Source organism: Symphalangus syndactylus, chromosome 5 (genome assembly GCF_028878055.3).
Source record: "Symphalangus syndactylus isolate Jambi chromosome 5, NHGRI_mSymSyn1-v2.1_pri, whole genome shotgun sequence".
Lineage (NCBI taxonomy): Eukaryota > Metazoa > Chordata > Mammalia > Primates > Hylobatidae > Symphalangus > Symphalangus syndactylus.
In genome coordinates this window covers 45,864,688-45,889,596 of record NC_072427.2, presented here as the reverse complement: position 1 = coordinate 45,889,596, position 24,909 = coordinate 45,864,688, and the positions used below count along the sequence as shown (strand labels likewise).

At 43.3% G+C, this 24,909-nt stretch overlaps 1 protein-coding gene across 3 annotated transcripts in view; it reads right to left on the bottom strand.

Moving 5' to 3' along the window:
* Positions 1–24,909, bottom strand: part of ANXA2 (annexin A2) — a 48,182-nt gene that overhangs the window by 1,892 nt on the left and 21,381 nt on the right. For all 3 annotated transcript variants that reach the window (XM_055278297.2, XM_055278298.2, XM_055278299.2), the window contains exons 4-11: positions 14,690–14,784; positions 11,071–11,184; positions 7,258–7,348; positions 6,054–6,133; positions 4,309–4,368; positions 3,262–3,355; positions 2,605–2,700; positions 2,074–2,132 (exon numbers count right to left, since the gene is read on the bottom strand). In XM_055278297.2, the coding sequence (XP_055134272.1) occupies positions 2,074–2,132; positions 2,605–2,700; positions 3,262–3,355; positions 4,309–4,368; positions 6,054–6,133; positions 7,258–7,348; positions 11,071–11,184; positions 14,690–14,784 (689 nt within the window). The remainder of the gene's footprint in view (positions 1–2,073; positions 2,133–2,604; positions 2,701–3,261; positions 3,356–4,308; positions 4,369–6,053; positions 6,134–7,257; positions 7,349–11,070; positions 11,185–14,689; positions 14,785–24,909) is intronic.

Here is a 24,909-nt window from a genome sequence, read left to right as displayed (position 1 = left end):
TTCGCTGAGAATGTTATCACTAAAGAAAGAGTCTACAGGTTGAGCATCCCTGATCTGAAAATCTGAAATCTAAAATGCTCCAAAATCCAAAACTTTTTCAGTGCCGATGATGCCGACAATGAAAAATTCCACACATAGCACTTAACACAAACTGTTTCATGCATAAAATTACCAAAAAGCGTTGTATAAAATTACCTTTAGGCTATGTGTATAAGGTCTATATAAAACATAAATGAATCTCAAGTTTAGACTTGGGTCCCATCCCTAAAATATTTCATTATATATATGCAAATATTCCAAAATCAAAAATAAATCTGAAATGTAAAACATTACTGGTCCCAAGCATTTTGGATAAGGGATATTAGGGCACAGTGTACACTGCCTGAGTGATAAGTACACCAAAATCTCAAAAATCACCACGAAAGAACTTATTCATGTAACCGAACACTACTTGTTCTCCAAAAACCTGTAAGAAAGGAAAGGCAGAGAGAGAGAAAGAAAGAGAGAAAGAAAGAAAGAAAAAGGGAAGGAAGGAAGGAAGGAAGGAGAGAGAAAGAGAGAGAAAGAGAGACAGAAGGAAGGGAAAGGGAAAGGAAGGAAAGGGAGGGAGGCGAAGGCAGGGAGGGAGGGGAAGGCAGGGAGGGAGGGGAAGGCAGGGAGGGAGGGGAAGGCAGGGAGGCAGGGGAAGGCAAGGAGGGAGGGGAAGGCAAGGAGGGAGGGGAAGGCAAGGAGGGGAAGGCAGGGCGGGAGGGGAAGGCAGGGAGGCAGGGGAAGGCAGGGAGGGAGGGGAAGGCAGGGAGGGAGGGGAAGGCAGGGAGGGAGGGGAAGGCAGGGAGGCAGGGGAAGGCAGGGAGGGAGGGGAAGGCAGGGAGGGAGGGGAAGGCAGGGAGGGAGGGGAAGGCAGGGAGGGAGGGGAAGGCAGGGAGGCAGGGGAAGGCAGGGAGGCAGGGGAAGGCAGGGAGGGAGGGGAAGGCAGGGAGGGAGGGGAAGGCAGGGAGGGAGGGGAAGGCAGGGAGGGAGGGGAAGGCAGGGAGGGAGAGGAAGGCAGGGAGGAAGGGAGAGAAAAAGAAAGAAAAAAAAACAAAAGACAAGAAAAGAAAAGAAAGAAGAGCATCTGGGAATTCCAAACACACCAGGTTGTAGTCAGCACAGACTCCCACTCTATGCCATCATTCAATAAATATATACTGAGCACCTCCTACTGCAAGGCTCCGTTCAAGCCGTCTGAGTCTCCATATGTAACAAGAGATTCCTGACTCTTGCAGGCTTAGAGGGGACATGCCAACACATTTCTATCATCGCTCTGTGCCATTTCTAATGATATGTGCAATAAAGACCACTGAGTTTACTTCCAGAGCATCAGACCAAAGGTCCCAAGGGGTGCTATTTCATATGGAACTCAAAGACAGATGGCAGAGGCAGCGCAGACAAGGGAGATGTTCCAGAAGAAAATGCAAAAGCCTAGATGCCAGAAAACACATGGCATATTTGAGGTGTAGAAAATGGGATGGATCTACGGGAAGAGGTGGTTCGTTTAGGGGAGAGTTGTGGGGCTGTCTTTGGGGTCTGATAGACCCAGGTTCAAATCTGTCTGTGTAACTTCAAGCAGGCTGAGGTATTCTGAGCTCCATCTCTGCATTTATAAAGAAGATAATCATATAAGCCTCAGAGGTTGTTTTGCAATGATTTAAGGTAAGATAGTAGCACATGTCTACTGTATAGTGGGTGCTTAATAATCGCTCTTTCCTCGCTTGTCTTGACTCTGGCAGTAACAGGAAGAAATCACTGAGAAACCTGAGCAGGGATCAGACATGACTACCATGTCACATTTTCTCTCTCCCATGGCACTTTACTTTCTGCCTGTACGCAAATACATGTTCAAGCAGCTGAGAGAGAGAAGACAGATTTATGGTTCTCTCAGCTGTCAAATACAACCACAACTGACTAGTGTGTTCCTGCATCCAGACAGTGGGGTCCCCTTCCTCCATCCATGAGTCAGGGAGACTCAATTTGGGGCCCAAAAGAAGAAAAGCTGAGTGTGGAAACACAGCTCTCTCAGCCAGCTGCCCTTACCTTCATAGAGTCGTACAGCCGATCAGCAAAATACAGGGGCTTGTTCTGAATGCACTGGACTGTGGAGAGAAGAAAGGGAGTCAGGGCTGCAGCTGCTCTGGTCTCTCCTCTACCAGTGAGAGAGGATGCCCTGGCCCTGGGCCACAAACCAGAAGTGACCTAATGCAAGGGAAAAGGGCTGCAAAATAGGACAGGCTAAGGGAAATGTAGAAATCCTCTGCAATACTAAGTTCCACCACGGTTTTAAACCAGGGGTCTCTGAGACCTGCAGAACCCAAGTGCATATGTGAGTTTCCACAACACACCCCTCTCTCCTCCTGTTCTCTTACTCCTCCCTGGCAACAATCTCTTACCAAGTTAGGCCTTTCTTCAGTTTTATATTCTTAAATCTATACAATTAAGACTATAAAACTATCCAAAGCATGCATAGAAGTCACACCTCCCAAACACATTTGGATTAAGAGGATGGCCATTTGTCACTTCTGCTCTGGTAGCTGATGTCTACCAGGAATGAGGGCCACATTCACTTACCCAGGTTCAGGAAAGCGTTTTCCAGGTCTCCTTTAACCTCTTTCCTGATGCTCTCCAGCATGTCATAAGGGCTGTAACTCTTGTACCTATCAAATACTGAGGAAAAACAACAAAGAGTTATCAGATCAGAGCCACTAGTCAAAGTTGTCAATGATCACCCACCTAGTTTTACGCACCATAATTTTTTTAAAAATTGAGGATGATCATAGCATTCTAGGATCTTAGAGGTTGCCATGGTGACCAGAGCCAACATTGGCCAAGTTTGTCATGGAGCAGCCATACCACCTGTCCTGAATGGCACTGCCCAGGCCACATATTTGGACCATCCCTATCTCCCCTGAGTGGAACCCATTCCATCTGAAAACCACAGGAAACAGTACAAACCATGCACCAAAGTCCACTACTTCAACAAATAATGGCGAGACAAAATGATCATCAAATAAGAAGGAGCTGCAGAATAAAGCACCAAATGCAGAAACTATTTGCAAGGGAAAAGAATCCAGAATGGGAGAGAAAGGTGAGGAAAAATGGGTGAGCCTATGAGAGTGCCAAGCGGAGACAGAACCTCATTCTGGCAGACTCCATCCCAACATGGACATCCACCCAGCCGCCCCAGCCAGAGCCCCAAGGCTGAGACTCCCTCAGCACAGTGCCCACCTTTCTGCAGGTGGGGCACACTCCGCTCGGTCATGATGCTGATCCACTTGGGAACATCAGTTCCTTTCCTCTTCACTCCAGCGTCATAGAGATCCTACAAGTACAACCAACCAGGAAAAGTTAACTACACAATCCAGTGTAAGGTCATAAAAAATGTCATGCAAAAAAAAAAAACAAAAAAAGCTACATATTCAAAATGCCAAACGAGGAAAGATGATTATACTGCAGACATGGGCAGAGACCTACTATTTAGGTCAAAAGTCTTAATCACAAGCAGTCTTCCTTAGGCACAGATGGATACCATATGAGACTGCAGATAATTCGTGAGGTCTGCTGTACAATCTCCTTCCTTGAATAAGAAAGGAGGGACCAAGAGATTGTATTCATATAAAGAAGGACAAGTAAATGTTCATTTACACATCTGGCCCTCCTCCCTTTGGGCACATTTAGGGGCAGTTAAGCTAGCAGATGTTTACTGGACAGCTACAGACCAGGCTCTCATTCCCAAGCTTCTCAGAGACTCATGGATTGATGGAGCTGGAAAAGGAGCCCATCTCGTCTCATTTTCAGTTTCTGGAAAATTTAGGGGCTACAAGTAGCCCTAACAATGGCAGGGAGGGCAAGAGGAAGAAAGGCTTATGCAAGGGTAGATATTTATTCCGTGATCTTCCACCATCTAGGAATTGCAAAACCTAACTTCTATTACTTTATTTAAAACCCTTCTCTACTACCTGCTAGAAGTGCCATGTGGAATATATTGAATTTTAAAACTAACATTAATTTAATTAATTTTTTTCTGCAGCTTTTATGACTTACTTTGAGATAATCATTGACCCTCTGAGTAAGGAATATAGTTCACTGCAGTCTGAATAAGCTTAACAAATAGTTCTCAGAGACAATGCAGCTAGAACTGGCAAAAGTCTTATTCAGCCAGAAAAGGACAGGTCTCTGCTGGCCTCCCTTTCTCACACAGAGTTAAATTACTATACAGACTATCCGGAGACTTACCAGAAAACAAAAACTCAAACCAAAAAGCTCAGCACTTACCCGGGCATCTTGGTCAATCAGTTCATAATCAATGACAGAGCCATCCTCTGCTCTTCTACCCTATGGGGGAAAAAAAAGAACTTCAAATCCATTTCTTTGTGTATTTTAAAACTGAAAATGTTTTCTCCCCAGTCCATGTAAGCCATTATTTAATTTCCTAAATAAGTATCCACCTAAGATTTTTCTTACTTTGAAACCTAGATGGGGCCAGGCGCGGTGGCTCACGCCTGTAATCCTAGCACTTTGGGAGGCCAAGACGGGCACATCACGAGGTCAGGAGATCGAGACCATCCTGGCTAACAAGGTGAAACCCCGTCTCTACTAAATTAGCCAGGCATGGTGGCACATGCCTGTAGTCCCAGCTACTCGGGAGGCTGAGGCAGGAGAATCACTTGAACCAAGTTGCTGTGATCTGAGATCACGCCACTGCACTCCAGCCCTGGTGACAGAGTGAGACTCTATCTCAAAAAAAAAAAAAAAAAAAAGAAAAAGAAAAAGAAACCTAGACCAGCCAAGACATGGTAAAATCATTGAGCAAGGAAGTGGGGGCTGTGCCTTGCCATCAACAACCCCTCCTTGGTACCCAGTCCTGGCCTACACACCTTATAGAATCCCTGTCCCCATCCCCCACAAAAAGCTATTTAGCTCTTTCCCACAGACAGCTTGCGATGCAGATGGAGGAATATATGGAAAAAAATGTAAAGCAGCCTGGGAACCTACGACACTAGGAAGATACAAAATGCGGGAGGAGGAAGAACTCTCAGACGGCAGAGTCAGCAAAGAGTGTGAACGATGGGCCTGGGCTTAAGCTGAAACTTCAAGGGTCAGTCAGATGCAGCTAGCCAAGCAGAGAGGGAGAGCCAGCTGGCACACGAGGGATGGCACAGCACACTCCCAGGTAAGTAAGAAGCTGCCCTGTCAGAGCAGAGCTGAGCAGGAAAGATGAGCAAAGAAGATGCAGGGAGGATTTAGAGGACCTTTCACAGCAGTTAGGAGTTTAAATTTGATGCAGCAGAAATGGGGTTTGAACAGGGGAGTAAAATGGTGAAAGTGTATTTCACAGAGATCCGTGGATGGCAGTACACGGGGCAGGTGGTAGCGAAGAGAGGAGAGCCAGGGAGAATGGCATAGGAGTTGTTGCAGTAATGGAGATGTGAGTGGGCTGGATGCACTATCTGTCATTTGTCATCAGGGTTCCCAGGGTCTCTCATCCCTCCCCTGGCACATAAGCATTAAGCTGCACACTGGCCAGAACTAGGGATTCACAGGGGAGGTGCCCCTTCCTCCATGTTAATGTGTTAATATTAGCAATCAGCTCCACAAAGACAACTCCACTCCAGACAAAAGACTATATGGGCAAATTCTTCCATGAGAAGTGAACGCAGGAAAAAGAAACCAGAAGGTCACTTCCCACTGGGTCCTGCATGACCACAGATAGAGGCAAAGTGACCTTCCCTAAGTCACGCGGCCAACGCTCTGGCACATAAATCCAGGCCAGGACTTGAGAGCTGCCCATCCCTCCTCTGGCTCCCAAAGTCCACTTGTCCATGAGGTTTTGCAGGATAAGAAATCCTATTATACAAAATTGACAACTCTGCAGTGACAGTGCAAACCCACTTTCGAAAATGCAGCTGAATTTCTGATGCAGGCACAGGGGATTTAGTTAATTCACTCCAAGTATAAAATGAGGTATGTGACTTGCCTTGGGAGGAAGCAAGGGCAAAGAAAGAAACTGGGAAACCAACCTTTGCCAGGGCAACCATCAGCTTGCGGAAGTCACCAGATGTGTCCGAAATAATGTCCTTCTCCAGATCAGTCTTGTACACTTGGAGGAAAATACATCTGGTTTTATGCTTTCTGCCTGTGTAGCCAACCACCCACCCCAATCTCCCCATTTCCCACTAAGACTCTGAAAAGCAGAACAGCTATGTTAGCTGGACACATCCATTCTCCTTAACCCCAAACAGAGGAAGAATTCACTAGAATGATTTTCACCCTCATAAAATCAGAGCCGGGGGGCAGCAGGGCTAGATCAAATCAGGGATCCTCAGGCTCACCTTTGATCGGTGACCTCTTGTGTAGTTTAAATACTGGCTCCCAGCCCTCCTGACTGTGAATACTCATTCCGAACATCAAAAAAAATTGGAGGTCTACACAGGCACACACACACACAATTGTGCTTTACTGTCCACTGAGAAAATGCACAATGGCAAAAACTACTAAGAATTAAATAATGCTTTTGAATGAAATTATATTTCAATATTCAAAATAGCATCTATATTGAAATACAGTAGCTAGAGAATAACTGTAATGTTCCTAATACAAAAAAAAGATAAATGTGTGAGGTGATGGATACTCCAATTACCCTGGCTTGATAATTACATATTATATATAATACATGTACCAAAATATCACATGTACCCCCAAAATATGTGCAACTATATCAACTTTAAAAAGTGAAAGAAAAAAGAAATGCAGTAGCGATGTAAGTTGCATTGTTTATTCCCCTCATAGCCTTCTATACTGCTTAATGTGCGCCAGTTCACAGGGGTTTCTTGCTGTAATTCTTAAACTATCCACAGTCCAGAGTTGGCAACCTCTTGAGCAAAGACTGAACAGCACCCAATAAATGGAATCCATACATAATACTTGCTACTTCTCCTCATCTGATCTTTTTTAAAAATGAGTTTTGTTTTCTCTCCTTTCCCCCCTGTCTACCCTTCTTCTAACACAGAAGTTCTAGGGGAATGTAATAATCAAAATGCAGGCAATGAGGAGGTGAAGGAGAGAAACTTGGACCACAGCCAACCTCGCCTGCATGGTCAAAGTGGCAGGCGCTTCTGCACGTCACTAATCCAGGCATCTTAGCCTGAACACTAACCCCAGTGGCCATGACAGAGTCACATAAATTGGGCTGAGAGGATGAATCACAGAAATCAAGCTACTCACTTTCCTTGTAGACTCTGTTAATTTCCTGCAGCTCCTGGTTGGTTCTGGAGCAGATGATCTCAATGAGAGAGTCCTCGTCGGTTCCCAGCCCCTGTGAACCAGGAAGCACGAACATCAGCAGGGAAAGGCTTCCCCGCCATTAGCCTACTTCTCTGATCTCCATCAGGTAAATTGCAAACATGGATTGGGTCTGTTAGCATCCTGCTTCCTACATTCCTACTGAAGAATCTATACTCTATCCCTTAGCACAAAGTAATGGTATTTTCTATTCCTTTAAAAAATGCTTCACCAGAGCACAAGATGGTGGGATTGCCATGTTTGAGTTCAACTGTTAATATGTTTTTTTAAAAAAGTGGTGAATAGGGGCCGGGCACAGTGGCTCACGCCTGTAATCCCAGCACTTTGGGAGGCCGAGGCAGGCGGATCAAGAGGTCAGGAGATCAAGACCATCCTGGCTAACACAGTGAAACCCCGTCTCTACTAAAAATACAAAAAATTAGCTGGGTGTGGTAGCAGGCACCTGTAGTCCCAGCTACACTGGGAGGCTGAGGCAGGAGAATGGCGTGAACCCGGGAGGTGGAGCTTGCAGTGAGCCGAGATCACGCCACTGCACTCCAGACTGGACGACAGAGTAAGACTTCATCTCAAAAAAAAAAAAAAAAGTAGTGAATAGGAAGAGGCAGCAATAGAATATGCCAAAATGTTAAAAAGTGGCAATTGCCTTTTGCTGTGGGTATATAAAGTAACTTTTTCTTATTATTATTTTTCACTTTCTACAATAACCACCTACTATTTTGACAGATGAGAATTTTCTTTGTTAAACAATTCTTCTCACTAAAATAAAGGAACACAGAAATTTTATGTTGTCACTTGCGGCCAGCATTGTTAGAGTAAGTCTTTTTACCAGGCAAAGGTATAGTTAAGAAAAAATTTTTAGCTTCACCTCTTTGAAATGCAAAATTGGGTTAATGTTAAAAATTTCATTCTTGTCCTTCCATTTTTGCTTGGCAATTATGCACTCTTCAGGCACTTTAGGGAAGCAAAAAGAAATAATGAAGTGCCAAATAAACCTAGACACCAACACTTTATTAAGGAATAAGAAATTGATGGGTGATGTATTCAAATTTAATATATACACTTTTGAGCATGTCAGATAGCTTGAAAGGACTCAATGAAACATGTATTTCAAAGCTGGCTTCATGATCAAAGTCAAGATTTAATAATCAGGATTCTTTAATACTTGTCTTTCCGAATATGGAAATACCACTTTGAACTAAGTAGAATTACAACTGTTTAAAATGTGAATCAATTATAAGGTGTTAATACAATAAGAAACTTACTTACCCACATGAAAAGTGTGTCAGCTATTAATTAAACTTATTAGAGGTTATATGCCCCTGAAAAAGTAGTTTGTATAATATAAGCTAAGTAAGCCTCGGGTTAATGGTTAATTTTGAATTTTATTCTTCATCTAATCTTTGAGCCAATGGCTCTTCTTTCTGAGTTTTTAATCATGATTTGTAGAGGTTCCAGCAAAGCCAAAAATTCTCCCCTTGTTAGCAAAAGGTCCATACAGCATTCTACACAAATGTTATTAAATGACTACCGAGTATCTTTGAATATTTTGAGAGGCAGTTGTTCAATCTCAAGGATGACAGAAATATAGTCTAAAAATAACACACATTGGGAGAAATGTTATATCTTGACACTGTAGAATTGCAAGACAGGCAGAATAATATAAGGTGTGTTTCCTTCCATCACTGATATACCAGTGGTAATATCTGAGAATTCCAATAGTGTTTTTATGTCTACATTCAAAGGTGACCTTGGCAATTTCCAAAGCCCGGCCCAAACTCTCCAGACTGTCCACAATTCCTATCACAAGGGCAAATTCTACTGTAACATATGGCAGATACTGCCACTGGCACTGCCAGAAGTCAAAACAGATTTTTTTTTTTTAAGCATAGTTCAGTTAATGTCACTTCAAGCTTTATGGATTTTGGAAGGGTACTCAACTGTGATAGCTAATGGAAGAGCTGGCACAGGGTCAAAGCTTCAGCAGTTAAAGCACCTTCCATTGGTCCCAATTACATAGATTATGACAGTGACTGACAGCTCAAAAAGGTCTGTTTCAAGTCACTAATACCTAGTAATAGATACCAGTAAAGCCACACGAATCACAACTAAATAGATTCTTGATGAAAACAAGATAAACTGATCTGAAGTGTTGATGGTCAGAAGAAACCTAGAAGAGGCTGACTCATCCCTGCCTCCAAAGGTCCACAGACTCGGTTTTCAGGAGCGCTATTTTTATCAACCAGGATCATGAAATGTTGTTGACATTTTATCATTCTTAATGACGTCTTTTCTGCAGGACAGCCTACTTAGGAAACTCAGGCAAGTCCGCTAAAATACACTGAGCACAGCTTGGGCTAAGCTGAAGAACTGAAGGAAGAAAGAGACTTAACAACAAATCTTAGAGCAGCCCTGAGCTATCAAGTTCCAGGCTTTGGAGATGCCCAGTGTCCGAAGCAGCCTCACTCTTGTGTTCTCTGGGGAAAGGATGACAACTGAACTGTGACATTAACTCTGGTGACAGGCTTACAGCTCAGACTGTTCATAATTCAGGAACAATGGCATCAGAGAAAACACAGTCAGACTCAGAATAAAAAATCAGACATATGGCTTCCCCAACTACAGCGCAGACTTTACCCATGTATGTCAGCAGAGGGCAGTGTCGGACTGTTCAAATGCTGCAGACCCACACTACAAAAAGGGTCCAAACGTGTTGCAGTAACATACATTTATGTGTGTGCATCTATTGCATTTATATAAAACTTGATGTTGGCCAGGCGCGGTGGCTCACGCCTGTAATCCCAGCACTTTGGAAGGCCAAGGTGGGCAGATCACCTGAGGTCGGGAGTTTGAGACCAGCCTGACCAACATAGAGAAATCCCGTCTCTACTAAAAATACAAAATTAGCTGGGCGTGGTGGCGCATGCCTGTAATCCCAGCTACTCGGGATGCTGAGGCAGGAGAATCGCTTGAACCCGGGAGGCAGAGGTTGCAGTGAGCCGAGATCACGCCATTGCACTCCAGCCTGGGCAACAAGAGCGAAACTCCGTCTCAAAAAACAAAACAGAAGAAAACAAAAAACTTGATGTTTTAGGTATGCACAAAGTTCAGGAGGTTTCCAATCTAGAATTTTTACTTAATTTAACCTAAAATTCCAGGTTCAAAAGAACTTTACAAAAGAAAAACATAAAAGATAACGTGCAATGAGACTTCACAGTTACCTTCTCACAGGTACGAATCAGGTACGATTCATCATCCGAAATTACCCCTTATATGCACTATGATGTTCTGATACTGCCCGAATTTGAAACAAATGGTACTGACAGAGAGAATATGGGAGGAAGAAACACCCACGAAACGATGGGCAGAATTTGCAAGCTTCACTTAACAAAAGCTATGAGTTTTTTTTTCTTGCCTTAATATCACAACATATCTTTTTAAAGGAGGAAGTGTAATCAAGGAAGTAGTTTTCCCAAATGGTATTCCAATTGTCCAGGTGCTGAGTAGTAGCAGCTGGTAACTGACTTCTCAGCATCATGAAATTTCTTTACAGTCTTAAAACAAGTAATTGAAATATTTTTGGTACAAATCCTGAGACGTATAACTTCAGTTCATTTTTAAAAAATGGTTCCAAATGAGAATTCAACAAAACTGAAAATCACCAAATTACACTCAGAAAGCTGTAATTCACAAAATTAATAGCAGATTTGACAGAGATGACATCTCACACGCATTTACCTTCATGGAAGCTTTTAGCTCAGAAGCGTCATACTGAGCAGGTGTCTTCAATAGGCCCAAAATCACCGTCTCCAGGTGGCCAGATAAGGCTGACTTCAGTGCTGATGCAAGTTCCTTCAAGAAAACAGGCAATCATAAGGAAAATATTTATTTTACTTTAAAACTGGTGAGTAAAACAAAAGTAAAAGGGATCTTTTTGTGAAGCAGGTTGTGAGTCTTTGACCACTCCAGAGTCTTGGGTCAAACGCCGTCCATTGCATTCCCTTCAACAGACCCAGATCTCAGAAACATAAACATCAGGCTTTGATTCAATGAAATTCCTTAAAATCCAAGCTAATTTTGCCGTCTTCCCTGGTCAATAAAAGGAAACTGGAGTCATACGTGATTCCTCAGAAAGCTGTGAGAGTGCAGGCCCTTTGCAATATGCTTGAAAGTGGTAACACCCCGTGGAAGGCAGGACGCTTTCCGAGATCAAGGCCCCCGCTAAGAAGCAGGTGTTTGAGCAGAAAGTCTCCTGGCAAGGAGATCTTGTGGCCTGCTGATATACTGTAAAAGACGTGGGGGCAGCCATTACGGGGGCAGCCATTCCAGCGGCAGCTCCTCAAAGTCACCAGAAGGAGCCAGACGCCCCAACACAGTTGGAAGTGAGGTCATGAAACTTTCCTATGCAAAACACTTCATCTAATACTGAGAAAACATCTCTTTGTCCACACCGAACTGGGACGGTGTTTAATGGAAATGATAGGAAACTAACACCCCCGAATTGGCCCCCTTGAATTCTCTACTGCATATAATTTCTTAAGGGTTCCACTGTCACCATGAACACAAAACCTTAAGTCAGAGGTCTGGTCAGCACCCATGTATGTAGACAGACACCCCAACTCAATGTGGCTTTTAGCGATGCTTCCTCGGGCTAAACTTCCTACAAATCATGGCTGATGACTGAAGCCTCCTACTGAAATAATGTTCTTTTCGCTTTTTCCTTTCTCTTCTCTCTCTTCTTTCTTTCTTTCCTTGCTTTCTAAGAGCACCCATGGCATCTACAAAGCTGAGCCCCCAGAGGTACTTGTAGGCTACGAGAGGTGATTTGCAGCCTGCTTCAGAGACAACCATCTTGAATCATTCGCAGATGTCAAAAGTGTTAGAACTGACATGGATCTTAGAAGCCACCTGGCCCGAGCCTTTTGCCACCCATTTTCTCCTGCTTCCCAATGTCCTGGGAACACACGGCACTTAGGAGGGGACTGTAAAAGCAATAGCTCCCAATTGTAACACCAGTCTCCCAGTTTGGAACTTTGAGGTTAGGTAACTCCAAACTTAGCCTACCCTTGACACTCCCCTCTACCCATTCTCTATTCAAACCTCAAATAGCATTTGGGCACCTACTGACTTCTTCCACTTCTATTCTAAACTCCTTATGGGCGTTCAACTTCCTGTTTCTCACAATGTACAGCACAGAGCTTTGCATTTAACAAAAACTAAACAAAAACTCCAGAAATGTATGATAAATAAAACATAACCATTCCCTGTAAGGAGAAGCCTCGCATCTGGTGTCTGCTAGAACATGAAAGAATCGTAAAAGCAGCTGTCTCTCCCAGCTCCTCTCCACTCTGCTGGCCAGGCCCAGGTTCTTCAAGCTCATCACCTGGGCAGCCGCAGCCCGTATCCCTAAAGAACTCTGCAGCACAAATCTTCCTTATTTCACAAACTTTCTTCTTTATTTCACAAACAGCCAATTGTTTCACTTGAAACTATCTCAAGTAGTTTACATATCTTTTATAAAAGATACATAATTCTCTTTGGCCTAAGGCTGAGAGTCAAGAATTAGTAGGATGGTGAGCTGTCCCCAGCACACAGCAAAACCTGTGAGATCTTGGGACCTCATCATAATTCTGGTAATATCTTCCCTCCAAGAGGGTACTTGGGAGCTTTGTTCTCCATATATCTAATCTAAAACCAAGATCTAGGTTTTGGGTGTGGTGGCTTATGACTGTAATCCCAGCAGTTTGGGAGGCTGAGGTGAATCATTTGAGTCCACGTGGCAGAAGTTGCAGTAAGCCGAATCACACCACTGCAATCAAGCCTGGGTGACAGAGCAAGACCCTGTCTCAAAAAAAAAAAAAAAAAAAGATCCAGGCTTCTATGTTTGGTGTACACATCCAAATGTATTCCAAGAGCATACTCTGTAAGTGACAGCTGAAAGATCAAATTTTTTGCATGCTGTCCAGAGATGAGCCTTCTGCTCCAATGGGAACTTGGCTCTACCAGCTCACAGACCCCTTTGAGAAGCTGGAGAAATAAAACACTCCCCTCTATGCCTCACTACAGAAGATTAATATATGTCTAGTGAAAGAAGAATTTTAATGCACATGAGATGAAAGAAGCCAAATGCTTTCCTATTTATGTCCTTTCCAACTGTTTAGAGTGCGGGGGATGGAAGTGTAGCAAGGCTTGACCTGCAACTCCCAGGACCCTGCTGGTCATGTCAATCCCAAGGGCAGAAATGTCTCTTCTAGAATCCTTCCAGCTCACCTCCACTGTGGCTACGAGTGAAAGCCATAAGTCAAATGGGAGCTGCAGGAAGCCACACTTACTGCACTGTCCAAGAATAAATCAAAAGCTTTTAATAGCAAGAAGTTAAAAATAAAGCAGCACATCCTTAAAAATAAAATTTCCTAAAACTGACAAAATAAAGGACGAACACGCATTGGTTGTTTCTTAACCACTAGTGGACAAGCAAAGGGAAAAAGCACACAAAGACCCTTTAAATAGTAGGAGCATAGCACGTTGAAGATAGCTTTGCAGACCAAATGAACTACCAACTAAGCCCACTCGTTGCAAAACGCTTAAGAATTCAAGTGTATATTTTTAAAATGAGAGGAGCTTGTTAGGATCAATATTCAGTGGCAGCTAGTGTCCTAAAATTAAATTAGAAACATCTTATCAAGAACCAGCAGAAGTCATAAAGATGAAATGAGTTGCTACATGTACAAAACTGAGCACAGTGCCTGGCCCAAAGTGAGCACTCAATAAATGGTGCCTGTTGTTGTTATTGTTGTTGTTCCCTCTTCCTAACTTTCTGTTCCCAGAAGTTCTCCCTCCAGGTAGCCTGGGTTGGAGGAGGGTACTGTCCTTATACAGGAGCTCCCAAGCACTCTAAGGCGAGCATGACCATTGGCGCTCTGCCTCCTCTCAGATCAACGGTGGCATTAGATTCTCATAGAGGTGCGAACTCTACTGTGAACTGCACATGCGAGGGATCTATGTTGTACACTCCTTATGAGAACCTAATGCCTGATGACCTGAGGTGGAACAGTTTCATCCCAAAACCATCCCTCCTAACCCCATCCATGGAAAAATTGTCTTCCACGAAACCGGTCCCTGGTGCCAAAAAGGTTGGGGACAGCCGCTCTAAAGGCCACGTGTGTTTGTGTGCACACACACATGCACACAGACATGTGCAGTGACTCTTACAAGGATTTAAGAAGAAAATCTTAGATATCCAAGGGTCCCAGCAGTCATTTGCTCATGAGAGCCACAATTCATGAAAAGAAAAAGCAATGTCTGAGGAAATAAAAATTCAACAAGAAATGCCCTCCATCCCTGGAATTGCCTGTACCTTTTTGGTCCTTCTCTGGTAGGCGAAGGCAATATCCTGTCTCTGTGCATTGCTGCGGTTGGTCAAAATGTTGACAATGGTGACCTCATCCACACCTATGGAAATACAAGTTGTTAATCATTACTCAACCATATACTCTAGTATTTTGGGCTCACGTAGGAGGTGTCAAGCAGAGTTTTTCAAACTGAAATTTATATACTGTTTTCCAAACTGAAATACCAAGACACCAAGATTTGTTCTATCCGTTTTGTCAGCATCCTCTACCTAATGTGTACACTCTCTTTCCTTTTTTTCTTGAGAGCCTCAAACCTCAAGTTTAAATGGACCTTTTAAATATTTGTAGTTTAAAAACTATTTTATTCATAAATTGGTTTCTGGAATCAACAGTAGGAGGTGCATATGTGGGGCTTTGGCAGTCAGATGGAACAACAGAGATTTAGTAGGATTTTAAATGAAGGTCCCCAAATTGCCATTTAACTCAGGATTTAATAGACAGTAACTGCAAACTGAATTAATAGAGGTAATTATTTATATTTATTGCAGGATTATGGCTATATAAGCAGCTATGTATAATTTCTATAATTATAAAAACTGTCATGACAAATGAGTCAGATTTAATATGGCACTTGTATTTTAATAGCATAATTGATTAATACAATCATACTTATTGAAGACAAAATTGTTTTGTAAGGAAAATAAACGTTCCACTGCCTTTAATCTTCAATAGGCAATTTTAATAATCAATTTTATAACTTTATTAAAAAGAGTAAGTGTTTTAATCTAAATTAAATCTAAATTGGGAGTTTTGAAGTGCCACCAAAATATTTTAGTACCTATTTTAATTGGAACATGTGTATTTACAAAGATAAGCAATGCCTTCTGGTGTCTGAAAGTTTCCAATTTTATATCAGAAATACTCCTAACAGGCCATTTAACTCAAGAAAGCACAGTTTGTAAATTCAGAATGTGAAAAGTCTCTCTCCTGACTGACTATTAACTTTGTTTAATAAAAGAAACAGTCTTTACCATAACTGGATAGGTAATTCTTGGGTGAGAGAGTAGAGTTGCTAAACCTACAAGGTCACTTGCAAACTACAAATGGCTTGGCCTGAAGAAAATCAGAGGAGTCCTGAAGAAACAGAAAGGTCAAAACTGTAATGCTTGAGACAGACAAACAGCAGATTGACAGAGGAAATATTCTGAATTCTCAAGTGTGTTAGATCGAAAAGTATAAAGTTAGAATTTCTGGGTATAAAAATAAATAACTTTTTAAAATGTATATGCTCATTTCAAAGCAAGTCCATACCAATACGCTTGCTATCTTAACTGTAGCATCTATAACTTTAGCTCTGATTTTTAGAGTAGCCAAGGTAAACACAGAAATCCAATTGCTGGATATGAGATTCAGCTTCAAAGATGCTTATTTCAGCATTGTATACAATATTGAAAAGTAAAGTAGGAAAAACACCTATGTCCAATAAGAGGCTGATTAAATGTTCTTTTTTCCATATAATGGGATACTATGCAGTCATTTAAAATGATGGCATAGAAGTATTAATTAATGTTGGAAAATATCCACAATATAGGTACTGTTAAGTTGAAAAAAAAAAAGTTGCAAAGCAGTATGCTCTGTATACTCTCATTTTTGTCAAATGTGTATGCATGTATAAGAAAATACCTAGAAGTCTCTATATCAAAATTTTAATAGTGATCATCTGAGTGATGGGATTATGTATAATTTAAAATTTTCTTTCTTTTGATTATCTGTACTTTCAAAGTTCACCATAATGACCATAAATGGGTTTTTTTAAACACCCAGTGAGTGGCAGGCAGTCATTGCTCTAGAATCAACTAGTGACTTCACTTCAAGAGAGTCCCTGTATAGCTCTAAATACTTCAGTTAGAAGAAAATACAGTATGCATAGTAATTAGGAATTACATCTATGTAATTCTCTTCAGTTTCCAAACATCGCAAGACAAGCTATCTTATTTAATCCTCATAACAACCAAGTGGAGATAGCTATTTCTTTTTCTGTTTCGTAAGTGGAGGCTCTAAAGCTCAGAGGGACTGCAGTCCATCCCTGTATGTGTTATGTGTGTAAACATTTGTCCTCCTGGGGTCTCAGCTTCTATATCTGCACAAGTAAGGGGGCTTGAACAATGACCCCCCACTTCTGCTTCCACAAAACACTAATGGATATAATTAAGCTTTAACTTATATTTTGTTTCAATTAGGAAGGGGTAGAAGAGATTGATTCAAAGACTCTAAAATATCCACAAAGTGGACGTGTGCCTGGGCTGCTGTGCATGCATGCCTACCCACACACGTGCGTTCGCTTGCTCATTTGCTCTCTTGCTCTGTCTCTCAAAATTCTATGGCTCTAGCTTTATATCAGGAAAACCACTTGTTTATTAATGTGTTTTGCCTTGTACTTAATTTTATTACCCACAACTGAAAATGCTGAAGAACCACCACAAAATACAATTCTATCCTCTAATCTCAGTTCTAATACTTCCAGAAGTCAACCTAGGGGCCGCTGGTCTGAATGCATACCAAGAACACTGACCCATAAAAAAGTATTCTCTCTTAAAAACAAATTGCAAAGTCTGTGTTTGGGTCAGAATGTGGTTCTTGGCCTACCTACATTAAAATCACATGAAGCACTTATTAAAACACGGTTCCTTGGGCCCCACCTGAGAACTACTAAGTAAGCTCTCTAGAACTTGGGACCCAGGAAACGGCACTTCAACAAGCTCTCTAGTAATTCCTTATTTGAGAATCACCAACAGAAATGGATGACCACGGGTGGGACATGGAAACGTCTTTAGAAATCTACCGATCTAAGAGACTTCTATGTCACTTCTACCAACTGCTTTTGTGAAGTACAGGGTCGACTACAATTTTAGGGAAAGAAGTGCTTACTTTTGTCGAAACAACCCAGGTAAGAAGTAATATCCACAAACTGCGAAGCAGTCCCTCACTCTTAGTCAACGACACAGCTTTTTGCCCTTCTTTCCATAGCAGCTAAGTGTCCAGCCAGCAGAGATAGAATTTAATCCAATTATTGGAAATCCCCATAAAAAGCCTGGGTGGTTAACCTGAATCTTACCTAGGAGGCAGCAACAACCATAGTCTGAAGGAATCGAAATGTATTTTACCTAAATTATTTACCAAGCAAACGGCCAGCTGAGATGCAGTATCTAACGTGCTGGGACTTTACAAGTGAACAGCCATAATGCACTGCACAAGTACTAATGCCACTAACTACAAAGAAATAAAATGGAGGCTATTTCTGCAAGTAGAAGACTCCCCTCCCACCGCCCTTGCCCAAGAACCTCACCTGCATCAGCTATTTCTCCCATACCATTGTCTGCATGTTTCAAATTGAACTGGAAAGACGAAAAAATCATGGAGCCAGGATCAACTGCCTAGTCAAAGCCACTTAAGTCATGTCCTATATTGTAATACCAAATACACGCATCTGCAAATGGGATTGAACCATCTTATCTTTAGAACACTGCTGCTTCCTCTTGCCCTGCTATTGTAATTGGTGAGGCCATTTATTCCTGTGAAAAATTGTTCAGTATAGGTTGAGGCTGCAAGGGTCATCCGGTTACTCACCATTTCTACCCAGGATGCAACTGAAGGACTCGGACGGAACCTCAAATACCTATGTCAGCACAATCATCATCAACAATGCACAACCAGTGCCAGGACACCAGAAAAGCTCTAAATTGAATATAGTGCCAGAGGCCCAGGAGATGGGGCTCTGCCTCCCTTGATTTATACTCTCTGACCTCTCGTGTTCCAGTGCTTAAGGAAATGTTTGCTGGGCGGAAGGGCCCAGAGTCTAAAGAAACTGTGTGGGTGGGGCGAGGGCATAAAGAAGAAACAGAAAACCTGAATAACACTTTCTTTTCCATCCTCTTCCTCGTGTGTCTGATATGAGTGATCACAAAGTCATCTAAGCAAAGGTTCTCCCCAAGGAAGAGTGATGTGGATAGGGTGATCCCACAGAATGTGGGTGAGAACATGAATTCTGTGATCCAGGCAGATTTTTTACAATTTTTTTTCAAAACTAACAGAAGTTACAGTTTTCCAACATTGGTGAGGAACCAAGACACAAATGTATGTGGCTCCTGATGAGAAACAGCACAAGGAAATCTTTAAGCATTTACTCGTTGAACGAAAATAGCCAACTAATCTAATTAGCTAACTACAACAATATTTTCAACACTCGGATCATGGGCACCCCAGAGGTCAGTCACTGTTCCAAATGCCAGTCAATTCGAAGCAACAGCTTTGCCAAGGGAATGCCTCAGAGAGGCGCTGCTGACAGCAAGGTGCCAGTAGAAACCTGGGGGTCCTGGGTCCCATAAATCATTCACCGTATTTTTCAAGCATAGAGAACATTTGCAGTTTAAAATGATGGCTGGATCCAAAACCACAAAATCAGCCTCCTGGAGTTTCCTCCTCCTCTCTGTGGGTGGAAACCCCAAGTCAGCTCCAGCGCCTGGCATTCCATGGAAAATGTGTCTTTATTGTCCATGGCAAGGCACCAACAGCCGTTCTGAACAGGATGCTGACTCACATCTGCCAAGACACACTGACTGCACAAAGAAAATGGATTTCATTTGTGTTTGATGAAGGTCGCAGGAGAGTGGGGACTGACTTGGAAAACAAAGGAAAACTGTCCAGATCCTCTCCTTACCTAGATTATGGGGAAGACCACGACTTGACTAAGATTACTGAGCATACCAGTATCAAAGCTGAGAAGAAATCATCTTTACAAAAAGAAGGTCAGACGCATGCCACAAAGAGAGGACAATGCCACACAGCTATGGGTGTGTACACGTGGACGCAGTTCATTTATTATAATAATAGTAACCTTTTACCGGGCACGGTGGCTCATGCCTATAATCCCAGCCCTTTGGGAGGCCAAGGTGGGTGGACCACGAGGTCAGGAGTTTGAGATCAGCCTGACTAACATGGAGAAACCCCGTCTCTACTAAAAATACAAAATTAGCCAGGCTTGGTGGCACATGCCTGTAATCCCAGCTACTTGGGAGGCTGAGGCTGGAGAATCACTTGAAACTGGGAGGTGGAGGTTGAGGTGAGCCAAGATCGAGCCATTGCACTCCAGCCTGGGCAACAAGAGCGAAACTCCATCTCAAAATAATAATAATAATAATAATAATAGTAAGTTTTTACTGAGTATCTACTATGTGCCACGCATTTTTATCAGATGCCCATATTCTATCACGTACTTCTCACCACACCTATCTGAGGTGGGTGCCATTGTCATCCGGGTTGTACTAATGAGGAAACCAATGCTCATAGAAGGCAGGGACTCACTCAAGGTCACACAAGCAAGACACTTGCAGGGCTGAGATTCAAACCAGGACTAAAGACCCTGGCTCACTGCACTGGGCAACTCTGCCTCCTGTGATAGAAAATTGTGCAAAACTTGAAAATATAGCAAGAGGAAGACGGCATATCCTCCAGGTATGTGCTGGAGCACTATCTCACAGGCCCAAAGACTCTTGCTCAAGGGACCTGCTCTTACCTGACGTGCCTCTTACTACTGAGTTGGGCATACACTCTGTGGGGTTACATCTTAACTTGTAGATTTTGGTCCAGTAGAAAGGATAACCCCAAAGGTTGTGGCTTCACTGCCCTATAGGACATTAATGGTCTTGTATCCAGTTCAACAATCTTTCTTTTTTTTTTTTTAAACAGGGTCTTACTCTGTTGACCAGGCTGGAGTACAGTTGTACAACCATGGCTCACTGTAGCCTCGACCTCCTGGGCCCAAATGATCCTCCTGCCTCAGCCTCTTGAGTAGCTGCAAGCACAGGCACTCACCACCAACGCCCAGCTAATTTTTAAGAATGTTTTTTAGAGATAAGGTCTCCCTTTGTTGCCCAGGCCCTCACAAAATGCTGGGATTACAGACAAGAGCCACCACACCCAGCCTGGCCCAACAATCTTATTCCAACATTCTTTTCTCAACACTTACCAACATCCAGTATCTCAAATTCCTCTGAACCAGCCTTACCTCAATGCGTTAAATGTTTAATATGTTTATCCTATGAGTCAAGTTTGTACCTTTTTAAAATTATACTTTGATACTTTTTCATACCACACTCCACCATCTAGCTCCTACAAAGGATATGGGACAATAATGTGTCAATATGTGTAGATAACTGGGCTGGATTTTTACATACAAATGCACTTATATTTGGTAATCTGTAGGTAATGATTTGCCACCTGGTAATAATGCATGGCCACTAAAGGGATAACCCAGCTGAGGTTTTTTTCAACAGAAAGAGCTAGAAGACTCCCTTCTGAGGAGAGACATGAATAACTCAGCAGAAGGAAGAAGTCCTTCCCAACAAGCCTATTAGGCCAGCCAGTCATCCATCTACTGAAGAGATTTTAGGGAGAGAAAAGCTCCCCTCTAGCCATAGGACTACCCAAAAGCACCTTTAGCCACGGTGCTGGCTGGCCCGGAACCCCTGTTGTCAAAGTTGCCCCTCTGGGTCATCCAGCACAAGTGAGCACTGTGTCTCCAGAGCATCTCTCATCAAGACAGGACACCCAGCTGGCTGACAGATGCCAGGGGAGGCCTCCGGATAAGTAGCAGCCACAATGTAGTGCTCTGGAAACTCCATGGGACTCAGACCTGTGAGATCCTGGGGCACATTACTTCCCTTCCCAGGCCTAGGTATCTCACCCCTATAGAACAGAGATCATGATAATACTTATTTTACCAGGATGCAGAAAAGACTGGCTGAGTTAATGACTAGAAACACATATACTGCCTTCATTCAGCTTCTCTGTCACAAGCCTGGCCCCTGCCTGCATTTGAATTTCTGCCTGTGAAATATGGGGCAAAGAAAGATAGAGAACATTTTTGCCATTGGCACACATGTATGAGTAGTCCAGTTACATGACAAACTCTGGCAGCTGCCAAGAGATGGGAGAGAAAGTAGGCATTGCACAGGGTGAAAGGAGGCAGGGGAGTTTGGTGCCTCTCCCAAGTCTGGCACAGCTGGGGCACACAGTCTCAACTCGGGGAAAGAGTAGTTTAGCTAAGTGCCTAAGAAGTGGTTTTGGTCCAAAAGTCAAATTTCTTCTATTTCCATTCTGCTTTGATCTCACTTCAGCTGAGTTCCTTAGAAAGGATTTAAGGTGGCCGGGCGCGGTGGCTCACGCTTGTAATCCCAGCACTTTGGGAGGCTGAGGCGGGCAGATCACGAGGTCAGGAGATCGAGACCATGGTGAAACCCCATCTCTACTAAAAATAGAAAAAAAAAAAAAAATTAGCCGGGCGTGGTGGCGGGCGCCTGTAGTCCCAGCTCCTCGGAGAGGCTGAGGCAGGAGGATGGCATGAACGCGGGAGGCGGAGCTTGCAGTGAGCCGAGATTGTGCCACTGCACTCCAGCCTGGGTGACAGAGCGAGACTCCGTCTCACAAAAAAAAAAAAAAAAGAAAAGAAAGGATTTAAGGTATCATCGACTTGGTAATCTCACCAGCTGCTTTAATAATCTAGAACCTTGTCTGCCTTCCATGTAGAATTATATTTCTGAAATAAGCTACAAGACCAGCAGGAAAACACAAAGTACACCACTGCTCAAGATTCAAATCAAATCAAATTGTCAGTGAAGGAACATGCATAAAATGCAAACACTGTATTGTGCCCCGCTACTCTGTCAGCCTCATGGGACAGAAAATTAAAAAATGTGAACAGATGCGAGAGAAACCAACGCAGCCACCCTTAACTCACTTGATAGTAAAGAACTTTCTTGGCGTTGGTGACACCAGATTAGAATCTGGTTACTGCCATTGTCCCTGGGTGAAACTGGTATTTGGATTTCCTCAGGGAAAAGAAGTAACTGTTTTTTAAAAAAAGAAAGAGCTGAAGAGAGGCAGGTGATGAAAGCTGATGCCTACAATTAGAAAAGCACCAGGGACTCCTTTTCCAGCGTTTGATAGCTATGTGGCTCAGGTCTGGCACCTACATAGCTACATAGACAAATATCACTACAAAGAAAATCTGTGCTGGCGGAGTCACAGGGTGGCTGTGACTCAGCACTGGCCTCTTTGTTCCCAGCACTGCTGTAAGATGAGAAGTCAGTCTAAAGTAAACTTGAACACAGAGAGAAAGGCCTCAGCAACTGGGAAGGGTCCGTTCCCTCCCGTTCCCTTCCAGGAGGGTGAGAAGGCCCTGGGCTACATGAGTCACAGAAGAGCTCACACTCAGACCTGCTCTTGTTGGTTTAGCTCCTCACTTGCAGCCCTCTGTTAGAGGAGAGAGGCTACTTTTCCCAGCCTGTCTGCCTCCTGGCACCCTCAAGAGAATATATTTCTGATTGTTCTGCTCAGCCAAATGAATATACCTGGTCTGCAGGTGAAATCAAAAATATCCATCCTGGCTTGTTCTGCAGTGGCATGGGATGTTAGTCTTTTGGCCACAGAAATCTCAAGCAGTTCTATTTTAAAAGTATAAGAAAAAAATAAGTGCAAAACTTCGTGCAGTTATGCTTCTATACTTGAGCTTCTGAGAAAGGGGGAAAAAATCACCCACTTTTGCATCCCTTCCGGAGAACACAAATACTGCTAAAATCAAAACTGGCAATAATAATAGGGTAATTCATTACCCTCCCCTTCCAGAGAGAGACCAAAGCTGTACCAGTTTATTGGCACTTACACTAACTCTAGGGTTGTGCTGCTGCTAATTACAATCTATTTTCTGGAGTCTAGATTCATCCTTTTCTAATTTAGCTGACTTCCCTTTCTAGTTATTTGGACCCATATGGTAAACCATTCACAGCTGTGTTGTACACGCCATAGTATATATTTAACCCAAGGCCAATCTAAACCAAGAGACTCCTACAGATTAAGTCTCAGCAACCTCTTGTTAATTAAGCAGTATTACTACTTTTGCATGACTTTACTCAGTTTCTAACTAGACATAAATTAAGGTAAGTCGTTGCATAGTCTACCTCAAGCCGGAGCATACATAAAACAATCCTGCATTTGGTTTAGGCAGCACAGGCAAAAAATACTGAGATCCCTTCAAACTAGAAACAAAGCAGACTTATTTTGATTTTAGCAGTATTGTGCTTCTCCCCCCTTCTCATAAGCACAATAAACGAGTATGTAGAGTATGATGAGAACACAGACCAAGAAATAACTGGTTCTGCCTTCTCAGAGAAAGCTTGTTGATGCTGTGCACTGGCCCAGGCTGAGAGGTGAGTGGGAACTGTGCGGATGTTTGAGGTGGGGAGGAAGGAGGCTACACGCTCCTCAAAGAACAAAGGCAGAGGCATGCTCTGTAGAGGGCCGTGGACAGAGCCAGAGATGAGGCTAGAAAGATACTCTGTAAAGGCTGAAGCAGGGAGGTCCCTTAGAAGACAGATGCCATAGGCCAGGCGCAGTGGCTCACACCTGTAATCCCAGCACTTTGGGAGGCCGAGGCAAGTGGATCACCTGAGGTCAGGAGCTCAAGACCAGCCTGACCAACATGGAGAAACCCCATCTCTACTAAAAATGCAAAAAAAAATTAGCCGGGCATGGTGGCACATGCCTGTAATCCCAGCTACTCGGGAGGCTGAGGTTGCAGTGAGCCGACATTGTACACTGCACTCCAGCCTGGGCAAGAAGAGCAAAACTCAGTCTCAAAAAAAAAAAAAAAAAAAAAAAAAAAAAAGAAGATGACGACAGATGCCATAACAGCTCACAGGAGAGGGGTGACAAGAGTTAGGGGAAGGGGTGAATAAGAGCTGCCTCCCAAGCACTGGAAAGTGAGCCAGGACAGGTATTTTCGGTTTTGTCTGCACACCTGGAGGTATATTCATTCAGTTGAGCATAGCAATTAGGAATATATTCTCTCGAGGGTGCCAGGAGGCAGACTGGCTGGGAAAAGTAGCCTCTCTCCTCTAACAGAGGGCTGCAGGTGAGGAGCTAAACCAAGAAGAGCAGGTGTGACTGACAGTTCATCTGTGAAAACAGCCTTTGTGACTCCTGCAGCCATGACCTGGCCATGGCAGGCAGTGCCCCTGAACAGGTCTCTGACCAGCTCTACCCTCCTCACCATCATCCCACTCCAGGCCTGCTCCTATGCACCATCCGTGTACTCAACAGCAGCTGATTAAGCCTCCTCCAAGGTGGCCTGCTCCCAGCTCTTCTTCCTGAGAGCACACAGGCCACAGGG